The sequence below is a fragment of the Antechinus flavipes genome, chromosome 4 (assembly GCF_016432865.1).
Source record: "Antechinus flavipes isolate AdamAnt ecotype Samford, QLD, Australia chromosome 4, AdamAnt_v2, whole genome shotgun sequence".
NCBI lineage: Eukaryota > Metazoa > Chordata > Mammalia > Dasyuromorphia > Dasyuridae > Antechinus > Antechinus flavipes.
This window is the reverse complement of record NC_067401.1, coordinates 11,696,813-11,709,779: the sequence shown is the minus strand read 5'-3', so window position 1 is coordinate 11,709,779 and position 12,967 is coordinate 11,696,813. Positions and strand designations below refer to the sequence as shown.

Genomic DNA, 12,967 nt, shown 5'->3' with positions numbered 1-12,967 from the left:
AAACCTGGAAAGCCCGCGGCAGCGCTGGAGACGCGAGGCCTCCGCTCACCTCTCGCTGGGGCTGGTTCAGGCTCTGGGAATTCCTCTGGCAGAGGGCGATGGTCTCCACCAAGATCTCCTCCACGGCCTTAAGGGAGGGGCTCTCTCTCGAGTCTGGATTGGACAGAAAAGACGGGCATCTTACGGCAAGGTCGCCCTCCTGCCTCCCCCCACCGGAGGAAATGACACTGATGTCTATGAACTGGGACCCTCGGGCACAAGGTGGGTAAATGACGGGAAGGTCAGGGAATAATGAGAGAACAGAACCGACTTAACGACATTCCATGCAAAGGCTGCCCGCCATTTCGGAAGACTGCAGCTGGAGCCCGGGTTCTGGCTCAGAGGGAGCAGACCCTCATCTATCTGGGGACGGAGGTGGGGGGCGATCCACTGGGCAGAGGAACTCTCCCCTTGCTTCTGGACAAGCTTCTGGGGACCTTCTCTACCAGCAGGAGATACAGCTTCAAGGAACACAAGGAAAGGCGAATCTGCTGCTGGAGCCACCTGACGCCCGGTCCCAGAGGAGTCAACTGCACCTCCTGCCACAAACTCCCTGTGGGTCCTTGAGGAGGGGGCACTAGCTCCAGGCCCTGATCTAGCTAACAGAGCAGTCGCCTTGCACCATGGATACCCCTTAGAGATGCCTGTTCACACTCCACCGTGATAAACACAGGAACATGATAGTTATGGGGTAACTGCTCATCATGAACTTCTCAAACTACGTGGCTGGCGTCTCTCTCCAAACTGTCGGGGGGCGTCTGCGGAAAACGGCTCGTACACCGTTTTCTACCAATCGACCACGTCTGATTTTTTGTGGAGCTCGCGTTTAAACCCTGATTACTCTGAAAGCGATGCTCATAAATGCAACAGATGTGATCTCGTGGGTCAACCGGGGATACGGCCTGTTCCACAAGTATTTCCTGTGCTCCAGGAAACAAAATGGTTCCTGTCTTCAAGAAACTTATTATCTGCTATGTCAAAGATCAGAGAGGGATGAAAGGGTAATCAAGAAGGTATCCTGGGAGGAAATGGAAAGATGGACGGGTTAATGGGCTGAGGTAATCTAAGACCGAGGTGGCAATTATCGCATCAAAAATCACTGATCAAAAACTTACTTTCACTTTCCTTTGTAAACTGCTGGAGCTTGCTTTGTAGTCTCTAGGGGATAAAGAAAATAAGTCATACTTCTCGTCTCCCAAACGCTTTATTCCTTTTTTTAAAAAATTAAAAAAAAAATTAGTTTGACTTCAAAATTCTCCCTTCCCCATCCCCACCCCCACCCACGGAGAAGGCGAGCAATGTGAAACCCATTATGCATAGAAAGTCCTGAAAACCATTTCCACATTAGCCACGTTAGCAAAAAAAAAAAAGCAAGAAAAAGAAAGTTTGAAAAATGCTTTGATCTGCACTCGAGGCTCATCAGTTCTTTCTCTGGAAGTGAAGAGCATTTTTCATCATGAGTCCTTTAGAACTGTCTGGGATCTTTGTCTTGATCAGAGTAGCTAAGTCTTGCCCGCTTATTATTACAATATTGTGGTCACTGTACAAGATGCTCCTGGTTTTGCTCATTTGACTTTGCTTCAGATTATATAGGTCTTCCCATCATCCTCCTTGCAGAAAAGAAGGAGAGAATTTGGAACTCAAAGTTTAAAAAAAAATAATTAAAACAAAAGAAATAGTAACTTAACAAAATAAGGGGTTTAGAAGGCCCACTTAGTGAAAAAGGCCAGAGGAAGAGGCGGGAAGCAGAAGCGGGCGCTAAGAAGTTCCCGATAATAAGGGACGGTCGCCGCCCTTCCAGGGCGTAGCGCCAGGCTGGGGCAGAGCCCCTTCCAAGACCTGTCATGTCGGATGGCTGCTAATTCACATCAGCACAGAAAACACTGCCCAAAGGGGTCTAGAAAGCACGGCCACAGACCATACCAGGGACTTCGGGGGCCCAGAGACCTTTTATCATTGCTGACAAGAGAAGGCGAGGGCTTTGGGGAAGGGAAGAAGATGGGGTCCGAGGAAGAGGGGCTTCTGATAGAGCTGGGGTCCACAAGAAACAGCGAGTACCTCTGTGCTAGCAATCTGCCAATCTACAGTGAGGTATCCTAGACCTGAAGGGATGGTGCCCGTGACGGGCACGTGGCTCTGGAAGGGCATCTCTTCTCCAAAAGGAAGAGGCTGGGGGGGCACTGTGCCCCCTGGAGGGTGCTGGAGAAGCACAGGGGGGAGCGGTCACTGTACTGCGTGGCCTGGCCCAGACGGCCTGGCTAGAACAAAGAAGAGGCTGGGTTTGGGAAGCGGATCAGAAGCCTGGCACGGGTACGTGGCAGAGCGGTGATGAAGGAGACTCATTAGCCAGACATCTGCTGGAATTCTCTTTCAGCCAAAAGCGGATCAGCTCGCCTACTTCTGACTTGCCTTAATGATCTTTTCATCCTTCAAAACAGGGAAGCAGCAGAGAGGGGGATTTCCTCTTCTGGATCTGAATTTCCCGAGCGTCCCAGAGCTGGCTGCTAGGGCAGAAAGGATGGGGTGACCGTTCCGTCACGGCACTGATGGCAGAGAGCAAAGTATCCAGGACTTATCAGTGGGAGAGCGCTCTATGCGCAGGACACAGCCTGAATGTGGCTTACAAGATAAATGAGCTGTACTAAGGCTTGCCTGGAGCTCAGAATGCTAACTGATTGCCAAGGTCAATCAGTCAGAGGCAGGATTTGCACCCAGAACCTTCTGACTGCAGGCCCCCGTTATCCAACACTGCCTCTCTTTGTCCAGGAGGCACTTGGATTATGGGAGAGCAGATCTCAAAAGGTTCAAGGACATTTTAAACTAAAATTTTATGGGGTGAAGCAAGCCATGGAGAGAGGCAAATTCCTCAAGAACAGAATTCTGAAGGTACAAAGGGAAACCACCTGTGAGGAGCAGGAGGAGGAAAAGGACGTGTCCCAAGAGACTTAAGAAAAGGAAAAGCGTCAGCAAAATCTAGGCTGTGTCCTCAGCTGGCTGCCTCTGCTCCCCTCTTCTGTAGCTCTCGATAAGACCAGCGTGAGGTATGGCCCTTTAAAAAGGGCTAACGAGTTGTGGTACACGACTGCGATCTAACATTATCGTGCTATAAGAAATGAGGAACGGATACTTTCAAAAAAATCAGAAAAGACACGAAGTGATGCAAAGTGAAGTGAGCGGAACCAGGAGAACATCGTACACAGTACGATCCTGCAGGATGATCAGCTGTGAACGACTTAGTGATACAACGATCCAAGACAATCCCAAAAGATTTGCGGTGGAAAATGCCATCTACTCTGGAGACATCTCATGAACACCGGACAAGGCAATCCTATTTGCTGGTAGTTTGCAAACACACTCAGGGGTATCCTGGACTTGGTGCCTACGACTGACACACGGGGCTGGTTTTTTAACCTTTTTAAAAAGCAAACAAAAAGCGCATTTCACTGGGAGAAAAAAAAGGTTCCAGAAAGGAGAAGATGGCAGGACAGGGAGGAGGGAAAGTAGCAGATGATGAAGAGACGGCCAAACCGCTCAACTCTGAAGAATAACCTCTGCTCTGTGAAGGATACGGCAAACATGGCGGCCGGGTGTGACTCCTAGTCTAGGGAAGGGGACGACAGGGACATAAACTGCCCTGGAGGACACAGATGAGGCGGTCTGAACTACATTTCTTGTCCCGATATGGCCGGCTGGTGTCTGGGCTGGGCCCGTTGGTGACCTCTGAACCACCATGGAGAACTGGAGGTTTTACACCTCCCAGAGAATGTGGGCCATGAGCGCGTCGGCCCGGTCCTGGGCGAGCCCCTGGGGCATCTGTTAAGGGGATGGCCGGCGGACGTTTTGAAAAGGAAGCAGATTTCACAAAGCGCCAGCATGGCTGCTGGAAGACAGGTCGTGTCGGGTAAAGGAGGCTGCCGTTTTTGAAGATCATTTGCTTTTCCAACATGAGATGGGATTCTGAGCCCGGTAAACCAGAGGGAGGCTGTAGATAAGAGCTGACCTAAACTGCAGTTTGCAGAGTCTCTCACGCTGTTCTTGTGGAAAAGACGGGCAGATGTTGGCTTCCTGACGGTGCTGTGAAGTGAGTGCAGAGCTGGCAGACTGGCTGCACCCCAAGAGCAGCCATCAGTGGAAGAAGGTCCCCGCGGAGAACGCCAGGAGCCGAGCCTGTCTTTGCTTGTGACTTAGAGAAAGTCACGGAAGGCGTGCTAACCAAGTTTTCAGCACCGCAGCGGGGAGGGAGAGCTGCCGTGCTGGGGGACAAGGTCAGGATGCCAGAGGATCTTGATGGGCAAGACCTGGGGGAAATCTGATAATGGAATACTCCACAAAGCACTCCACTTGGGTTCAAAAATACACTGTAAGGAGCTCTAGAGGGCCTGGCTAGAGAGAAGTGCCCCCACCCCCAAATCTGGGGGCTTAGAGGAACAACAGGCACAAGATGTGGCTGATAAAAGTCAGAAAGATCGATGTGACCAAGACTTCTGGCTCGCAGGATCCACAAGGTGAAGGACAAGACATTTTCTTTGACCCCCGTGACCTTCCAAACCCCGGACACAGCTGAATCTGCTTTATTGCTCCTTCAGAATCCCTATTTTGGAGGGGCCACTCAGAGATTTTTCTGAATGTACATGAAGAGACAAGGGGGAAAGCCTAAGTCAAGTACAAGTGATGATGAAAAAACAGGCCTGAAACATCGGGAATGAAATCTCCCGACACGCTAAGCACAGGTGAATCATGGGTTTGTTTCTTTGGGAATACATCACAAAATGGGAGGGAACATCAGAGGGGAAGAGAACACAGGAGGGATCCTGATCATATTGGAGGCTCACAAGGAAAGGAAAACAACCCCTTTGGCTGCTCAGGAAGAAGAGAATCTCTGGGAGAATGAGAGCAAAGACAAAGGGAGAGAAGGAAGGTGGGAGCTCGTTTTCTTGGCTGGCACAAGGCAGGCAGCTGGCGAAGCTTGTGGATCGGTGGCTGTGACGAAGGCCTCCATCTCTGCATCCCCATCAGCCCTGGCGTTACATTCATGCTGCTCACTTAACGGTAAATTCCTTACATTTCCTTTTAATGTCCCAAGTGATCTGGCTCAGTACAGTTCTGAGGTTAAGGCACCTCCCCAATGACACGGAAGCAATTTTTCTTTGTCTCTCTCTGTCTCTGTGTCTCTCTCTGTCTCTGTTTCTCTCTCTGTGTGTGTTATTCTTGAGAAATAAAAGCGAGCCGTTTGGCTTCCTCAGGTGGACCTGCTGACTGCCCATTTATTCTCACGTATGGAGCCTCCAGCCATCATTGTGACCTTGGGCAAGTGCACGTGGCAGAAGAGTACGGACCTCCTGGATGTGCATCTGAATTGACGCCTTTGGGTCGCACTGTGAGCCATTTTGGCACCTGAGGTACGGCACGAAACAGTCTACAGGAAGATCCGGGGCACAGGATTCTTACTGTCGGCCTCCTCCTTGCCCAAGGACCAGCCTGGCAGCCACGGGGAGACGGGGTCACCGTCAGAACGGCCACTGGGTGACGCCGGTTTCAGGCGCGACCCCTACGAGGGACTGGAGGACGGCCAATCCCTGCTGCTGGAGGGGGGAGCCAAGCTGACGAGACCCCGGACCCCTGAAATCTCAGAAGTAAGGCTCTCTGCTTAGCCTGACAATGCCACGGCCGGAGGGGATCTTGGGATCCACCTCCTTCCAAATCCAAGCGGCCGCACCTTATCCCTGCTGAGATGACAGCCGATGCCAGCGGAAGACTGCCGGAGGCAGAGACTCTTTCACTCAGCTTGAGAAACTCATTTTAAAATATAATACGCTGCACTCTCTCTGGATGTCAGCTTACCTCAAGCATTATTAAGAAAGCACCATGAATGTCTCCTTTCTTCTCTAAGAGGTAGGCACATACTTCAAGAAGCTGGTACTTCTGGGTAATCTAAAAAGGGAAGATTCAAACTTCCTTAGTTTTGTTTTTAAGTCGAGGATGTCTTCTTAACACCAAAGGAAATGAAAGTTATTAGGCTGGAAAACGAGAGCTCGGCTCCGCCGGCAGCCCATTCCTACAGTCGGGGAATCTTTTTCTTGCCCTTGACTTAAAAGACCTACAGTGAGAAGTCTTCCCGGGCACCTCCCCGCGACCCCAGGAGAGGTTCCGGCTCTAGCTCAGGGACGAGGCCCCGCGTCCTGCTTTCGGCTCCGGACCAGGCCAGGTCTTAGCTCGCGGCCCATCGACCGTGCTGGCGCCTTACCTGGATGGTCTCTTCCAGCCGGTAGGACTCAAGGACTTGCAGAGTGTCAATCACTTGGTGAGGGTTATACTGACACAGCAGCTCGATGAACTGCTCCGTGATGCAAGGGGCTGCGTGCAGAGACTCTTGGTTCACAGAAACCCCTTCCCTGGAAAGAGAAGAGCCACAGGACCATTGCAGCGGGACGGCACGGACTGCGACGGGGGGATGGGCAAGAGCTGAAGGAACAACCCGAAGCCCAGCGCTCAGTGGGAAGGGGGACCCTGGATCGTGGAGAGCGGCCCAACGCCCTTCCCCGACTGCCCAAACCACGGCTGCCTCGGTTTGACCAGAGAGCAAGGTCATGTCTTTTAAACAGCACACTTTACCCTTTTCAAAGTGGTTTCTGCCCAACTATCCCAGAAGACAGATTTTTTAAAGTTCGAGGCCTGTGATTTAGGAGGGCAGGAGGACAGAGTCACAAAGACTCGAGTTCAAATTCATCCACAAACGCCTGCAAGCTGTGTGATCTTGAGCAAATCACTTGACCTTTGTCTCCCTCAGTTCCCTCATTTGTAAAAGTTGTACTAGTTGCCCCATCCCTCCCACAGGATGAGAGGATCAAAAGGGGTAAAAGTCCAAGTTCTATGTGAACTATGATTGCCATCAATAATGCGAATCAGGACAAGAAACACCTGATGTGAAGTGGAGGACTGGCACTCGCACACCCTGAGGAGGTGCCGGGGGGTGGGGTGGGGGGGCTGTGTGTGTGTGAGAGAGGATGTGTACAAGAATGTGAGTGTGTATCTGTGGGTGAGTGTGTCTATGAGCGTGCTGTCTGTGTTGGGAGTAAGTGTGTATGTGACTGATTATGAGTGTGGATATGTGTGCAAATGTGTGTGTGTGTGTGTGTGATCTGCCCCTCCTGTGCTCTGTGCCCCCCGACCCTGCCCTGGGCCCAGCAGAGGAAGGCCGCGGGGAACGGCCTGCGAGGGGGGACACACAGGGCCAGCGTGGAGGGGAGAGGAGGGCTCCCCTCGAGCACGGGGCCATAGAGCCCAGCTTTCTCTGCCTGAGGGTGAGCCGAGGAGAGGGGCCCTGGCCTGGTGCCGGTCCTGCCGTCCCCGGGGCCCCCGTCGATACCAAAGCAGTCCTGGAACATCTGACACGCAGGACGGTGCGGACACTGACGGACCTGGCTCTTGATCCCTTTCCAAATATTACTGACAAAGTAATAGGAGAACCGGAACGTGAAGACGCCTCCTCTGAGCCCTCGGATGGATTTCAATGCCTTCGCTCGTGGGGAGTCCGTCGGCCGACAACCTGAGACAAGCTCGTCCCAAGTATTTCAGCAAGTGAGCTGTGTCGTTGCTGGATGTCCACCTGGCCGCCCTCCCCGGTCGTGGGCACCAGCACACTAAGCCATGCTGGCTCCCCATCCCTATCACCCCGCCCCCGGTGGGCCATTTGTCCATTATTTTGTGGCCCCTAGTTCCGCTGGAGCGCAAAAACTGCCCCGTGCCTTCTTCCCTTCCAGTCTCAGCCAGCTCTGGGGTCCTGAGACAGCCACAGGCGAGAGAGACAAGCCCTGGGCCCGGTCAGCTTCCCTCCGGCCAACTGCCTCTGCTTCTGCCCCGTGCGCACAGTAGGGCCCTTCACAGCCGTGTCATCCGTCCCTCAGGGAATCTCCATGTGAATAAAGACCTCACTACACAGAGGAGGGGCTTCCTCCGCCATAACTCCGAGAATCATGGGCGAAGGTCCCGACGGCCAGAGCCGCTCTGAGACAACGGCGCCTGCCTGGGGTTTCCCTGAAAAAGGAGGCAGCTCTGGGCCGGTTCTGAAGGAAAGCGGCACAAGATCTCAGACCCCCACCTCGATCTGGGAGCATTTGCAGGATGAACAGTTGGTGTTGGACGAGAGGACTGAAACAAAACTGCTCATAGTCTGCTCCTCGCGGTTCTCAACGAGCCCGATCCATCCACTTCCCAGGTCACAGCTGTAGGGAGACAGGCCCAGAAAGGCCCAGTGTCCTGACGGGCGCAGCCAGGCTCCACCACTCAACCAACACTTGTCGCTTTTCCCACAGCCCCTCGCTCATGGGTCAAGTGTCTGAGGAGAGGCTCCCAGCTACTGGAACCTGGTTTCTGTGACTGGGCCCTTCTTGGCCGCCCTCCTTCCCTCTGCTGCCAGTCTCGGCTCAGGCCCCGAGATTCTGCCCTTGGGGCATCAGGGACGCCCCGACCCTTCTTTATGCTCGCCATTCAGAGCAAGAGCTCAGACACACGCTCCTGGCACAGAGGAAAAAACCAAACTGCCGCAGGCTCCACTAAGTCAGCGTTTCATGAAAACCATAAGCTGCTTTTCTAGTTTTTTACTTAAAATCATGTTAATGTTACCACAAGGCTTGTAATCTTGTTCTAATTAATAAAAAACAAAACCCAAGCTGGTCCTGGGTCCAATCCCTTAAAAATGGCCTGAAAAGATACTCCTCTTGCGAGTGGCAGAGAAGGGCCGACAAAAGCTGTATTAGATTGGATGACGGGTGACCGGGATCCCGGTCTCAGCCAAACTCCTTGTGAAGCCGTCTACACCAACTTTGCACCGGCTGGCTTCAGCCTCGGTGTTCCCTGACACTCCCTCTGTGTGACTCCCAAAGGGAGGCGCTGTCCTCGGACCCCGCACTGACCCCGTGCTCTCCCTGGGCATCAGGCTGCCCCCAGTCCCTCCGTCTCGCTTGCCGCTCCTGGGCTGCCCCCTGACTGCAGAGGGTCCTTGAGATTGTGTCCCAGGCCGCCTTCTCTTCTCCCTCTCTGGTTAGTGTCACCCTGACCTCACCCGGTCTCTGCTGACCAGCACCCCACATGCCCATAAAGAACCCCCCCCTTCCCCATTCTAATCTTCACTGGGTGGCCTGTGCCCCAGGGTGAGCTGCGTGGGGGCCAGCTGTGGCCCTCGCTGGGACCCTCCTCCTGTCTCTCCCAGGTCAGCACATGGGTGTTGTGGGATGTCTCCGACACGTCGCTGGCAAAGCCATTTTCCCATATGACCTGAGCTGACCCTCTCCTCCCTCGCCCCGTCCATCTACCCAACTTTTCTCATTACCAAGTCAGGTCAGTCGTGGCCAGCTCTGTGACCCTCTTTGGGGTCTTCTTGGCAAGGATATGGAGGGATTGGCCATTGCCTTCTGCAGCTTATTTACGGATGACTCACCCTGGATCATACAGCTTGCAAACAGGGTCCAAGGGCAAAGGGTCCTCTTGCTTCCGGGCCCGGTGCCCCAGGCACTGACACCGCCAGATGCCCATCAGCTCTGGGAGCGCCTTCTTGTCCTGAGGATGGTTCAGTCCATCACAAGCTTGCTCCAATTTGGCTTTTCAGCCCTAGCCCCCTGAGGTCCAGCCCGGTCCAGTCCAGCTCTTCGGTTCGTCCCGTACAACACGGTCTCTGTCAGGACGCTGGTCCAGCCATGTCAGACACCGGAGCCCGACTCCACATTCTCAGGATGCTCAGACCTCTCTCTGCCCGAGCTCCCCCAGATTTAGCTGCTCCTCGTTTGTTCTCAGTCCTCCTCAGCACACTTCCGTCCTCCTGGTCTGAACGCCGGCTCCGGGGCAGAGGGGCTCGGGCCCACGCTGGCTATTTATGGGCTGTGCTCTCCCAGGGGCTCCCTGCGGGCAGGGCCTCTTTCGTTTTCCCTGGTGTCTCCTGGGCCCGGGACACATGTGCCAAGTGCAGAATAATGACCCGTAGCGAGGAGCTGCCCTCTCTCAGCTCAGGCTGCAGCCCCTCCCCACATCACCAATGCATGTGTTTTACATTTCTCTCTCAATGTGTTCTATTTTTTCCAGCAGAATATTCCTTGTCCCTGAGGACATTTTTTGTTTTTGTCCGTTTTGTCTTTGCTCAAGGGCCTGGTACACAACAGGTGCCTAATAAATGCTCCTAGAACTGTGCTACTTTTGGATGTAGGCTGGTGCTGGAACAAAAAGCCAGAGCGGATGCTTCTGGACCCCTCCTCACTTTGCCGTGTGGCTATCGACCAGGATTTCTTTCTGTGGCCACAATCATCCTTTCCAAACTCCCACAAGGCACAGGGGCCCGAACACGCTCACTAACCTTCACCTGACTGTCAGGCTCCCACTGGGAAATCGGGAGCTAACAGGAGGCCTGCTCCCCGCCCCGTCTGCTCCAGGAGCCCGGGGAGCCTTTGCTTCTCTTGACTTAGTATAATTGACCACCTCAGCAAAGTGATTTATCCCCTGGTGCTCATGAAAAAGAAATTATCCGGCTCCAATTACTCCCACAGCAGAGGTGTGGACGGACTTCATAAGCGAAGAGCAACAAGAGCTAATGACATTAAGAATGGAAAGAACCATTTGTCTTTGTGACTGAGCTCAATCACCGCCCTCCAACCAGGGAATAAGGAAAACGCTGGGCAGGTCTCCAGGTGAGCTTCCGCCATGGATGCCCCGCTAGCGGAGGGCGGCGTTCCGCTGGGGAAGCTTGTCCCCGTGCGCACGCAGGCCTCCTGGAGCCCACCGGCGCAGCCATACGGGGAAGGACAAGCTCCCACTGTGCCCCCGGAGACCTCCTCTGCCAGTCCTGTCTGCTCAGCTTGAGAGGGACCATCACTGGACAACGAGATGGGCCCAGGACTGATGGGAGGACGAGACCGGCCAAGCCGGGCTCACCTTTGGAACAGCGATAACGTCCCAGGGACATCTGTGGCCCCAGATCACAGAACAGCAGGACTCGTGACGTACGGCTGCTGGGGACATGAAACGCGCAGAGAAGGTGCATTATATGGCCAACTAGTGACGGCTCCTCATCCTGTAATTCCCCCATTTTACAAATGAGGAAACTGAGGTCCAGAGTGGGGAAACAGCCCAGGTTTTAAGCAGCCAAGTCAGGATTTGGGCCCAGGTTCTAGAGCTAGCATACTTTCCCCTGTATCGGACAAGGCCGGAGAAAGGGGCAAACCAGCCACATGTCGGGAATGAGAGATAATGGACAGCTGGAGGGTTAGCTCAGAATGCAAAAATGAGCCCAAGAACGGGAAGGCCCCCAGCCCTTTGGGCAGCCCCTCCATGAAGAGTCGAAGGAAAACCGTACAGTCAGAGGAAGTAGTTGGATCTCCCCACGCCAATGAGACCCGGCTTCATTCATTCAACACTTTATACTGTAAGGCTGTACAAAATACCCATAATGCACCAGGCTAGTTTCAGGGATGGACAGATACTAACCACTGGGGCATGCTGCGGGAGGAGGGAGGGAGGGTTAGAGCAAAAGACCGGCCTGGAAGAAAGGCAGAGGTAGAGCCTTCAGGAAGGCCTGAAGGACGTAGGCAAAGGCATGAGGGTGGGACACAATGTCCTAGATGGGGAGTGCAGGGAGCAAGCTGGGACTTCCCAGATGCAGAAGGAGATGATGAATTTGTTAAACAGTATTTTAAAAATTATCATTCGGTGGGGGAGGAAAATCAGGGCACACGTAGTGAAGAAACTGAATTTTAAAAAGGTAACTCCAAAAGGTGTTTAACAGACTGTCTTTGTGACTTTCCGGGTATTGGGAAAAAAAACCACTGAAACTCACCAAACTACCCATTTTTTTGGGAAGACCTAAAATGATGTAAAAAAACATTAGAAAACCATTCATCAAAAGCCATCTGGGGCCCAAGTGTTATTCAGATAACCATCACTGGGCAGATTTAAATCCAGTGCCATGCAAGATGATACAGGATTGAAATCAAGCTTATCAAGGCCTGGTATGGCGGGGAACAAAAAAGAATACATGTAAGTAAAGGGTAAACAAATAAGAAAAAACTGGTTTCCTTGAAAGGATTGTGCTTCCATCTGGGGCTTCAACGTACACATTGTTAGACTGAACAAATGCAAATTTAGCTTCTAACCAGGAGATGCTTGTCTAAGACGCTGAAACAAACCTGGGGGGAAATGAAACCTGCCATCCTGACATTCAGAGGAAATGGGACAAGAGAGACCCGATTAATGGAAGAAGATCGTCTTTGGAGAAGCACTTTGGGAAGCTGGTGGAGGCGAACCAAAAGTGTTGCATCGTGGGATCTCGGGCTGTCTTTTGGGGCTCACGTAGGGACAGGCGAGGCTATCACAAAGGAGAGGGCTGAACTTAAGGCCTCTTGGAGAGGGCCGAGCACGGAAATCTGGCCAAGACCCTGACAAGGTTCTACAAAACCAAGTAATAATGACCTTTATGTTTAGCGAATTCAATGAAAAAGTGGCCACATGGGATGACGGAGAGGGGAGGAAAGTGCTGGGCACGGCAAACAGTAGGTGGTGGGAAAGGGTGGAATGAGTTTCAAGGTCACTCCAAAGAGGGAAGATGTTGAAAGAAAGGAAAGGATGAGGGCCCTGTTAATAATGACGATAGCTCTGCTTTCACGTGGCAAAGCCCTTTCTGTAGGCCGTGTGAGTGTGTAGGAGACCACGAGCCCCTCTGACCAGGCCTGTGGTAACGTGTGAAGCGCTGCAGAAGCCCTCAGGCCCTCCAGAGGCTGGTCACGAGCAAGAGAAGGGGGCGACGTTCCCGGGTTATTTCTACCTTCTGAATCCAATTCTCCCTATGCAACAAGAGAACTGTTCGGTTCTGCAAACATATATTGTATCTAGGATATACTGCAACATATCTAACATATAAAGGACTGCTTGCCATCTAGGGGAGGGGGTG

The 12,967-nt window shown here is 52.9% G+C and overlaps 1 protein-coding gene across 2 annotated transcripts in view; it reads right to left on the bottom strand.

Moving 5' to 3' along the window:
- Positions 1 to 12,967, bottom strand: part of VPS8 (VPS8 subunit of CORVET complex) — a 121,284-nt gene that overhangs the window by 33,103 nt on the left and 75,214 nt on the right. For both annotated transcript variants that reach the window (XM_052000041.1, XM_052000042.1), the window contains exons 36-39: positions 6,284 to 6,431; positions 5,881 to 5,970; positions 1,155 to 1,197; positions 50 to 153 (exon numbers count right to left, since the gene is read on the bottom strand). In XM_052000041.1, the coding sequence (XP_051856001.1) occupies positions 50 to 153; positions 1,155 to 1,197; positions 5,881 to 5,970; positions 6,284 to 6,431 (385 nt within the window). The remainder of the gene's footprint in view (positions 1 to 49; positions 154 to 1,154; positions 1,198 to 5,880; positions 5,971 to 6,283; positions 6,432 to 12,967) is intronic.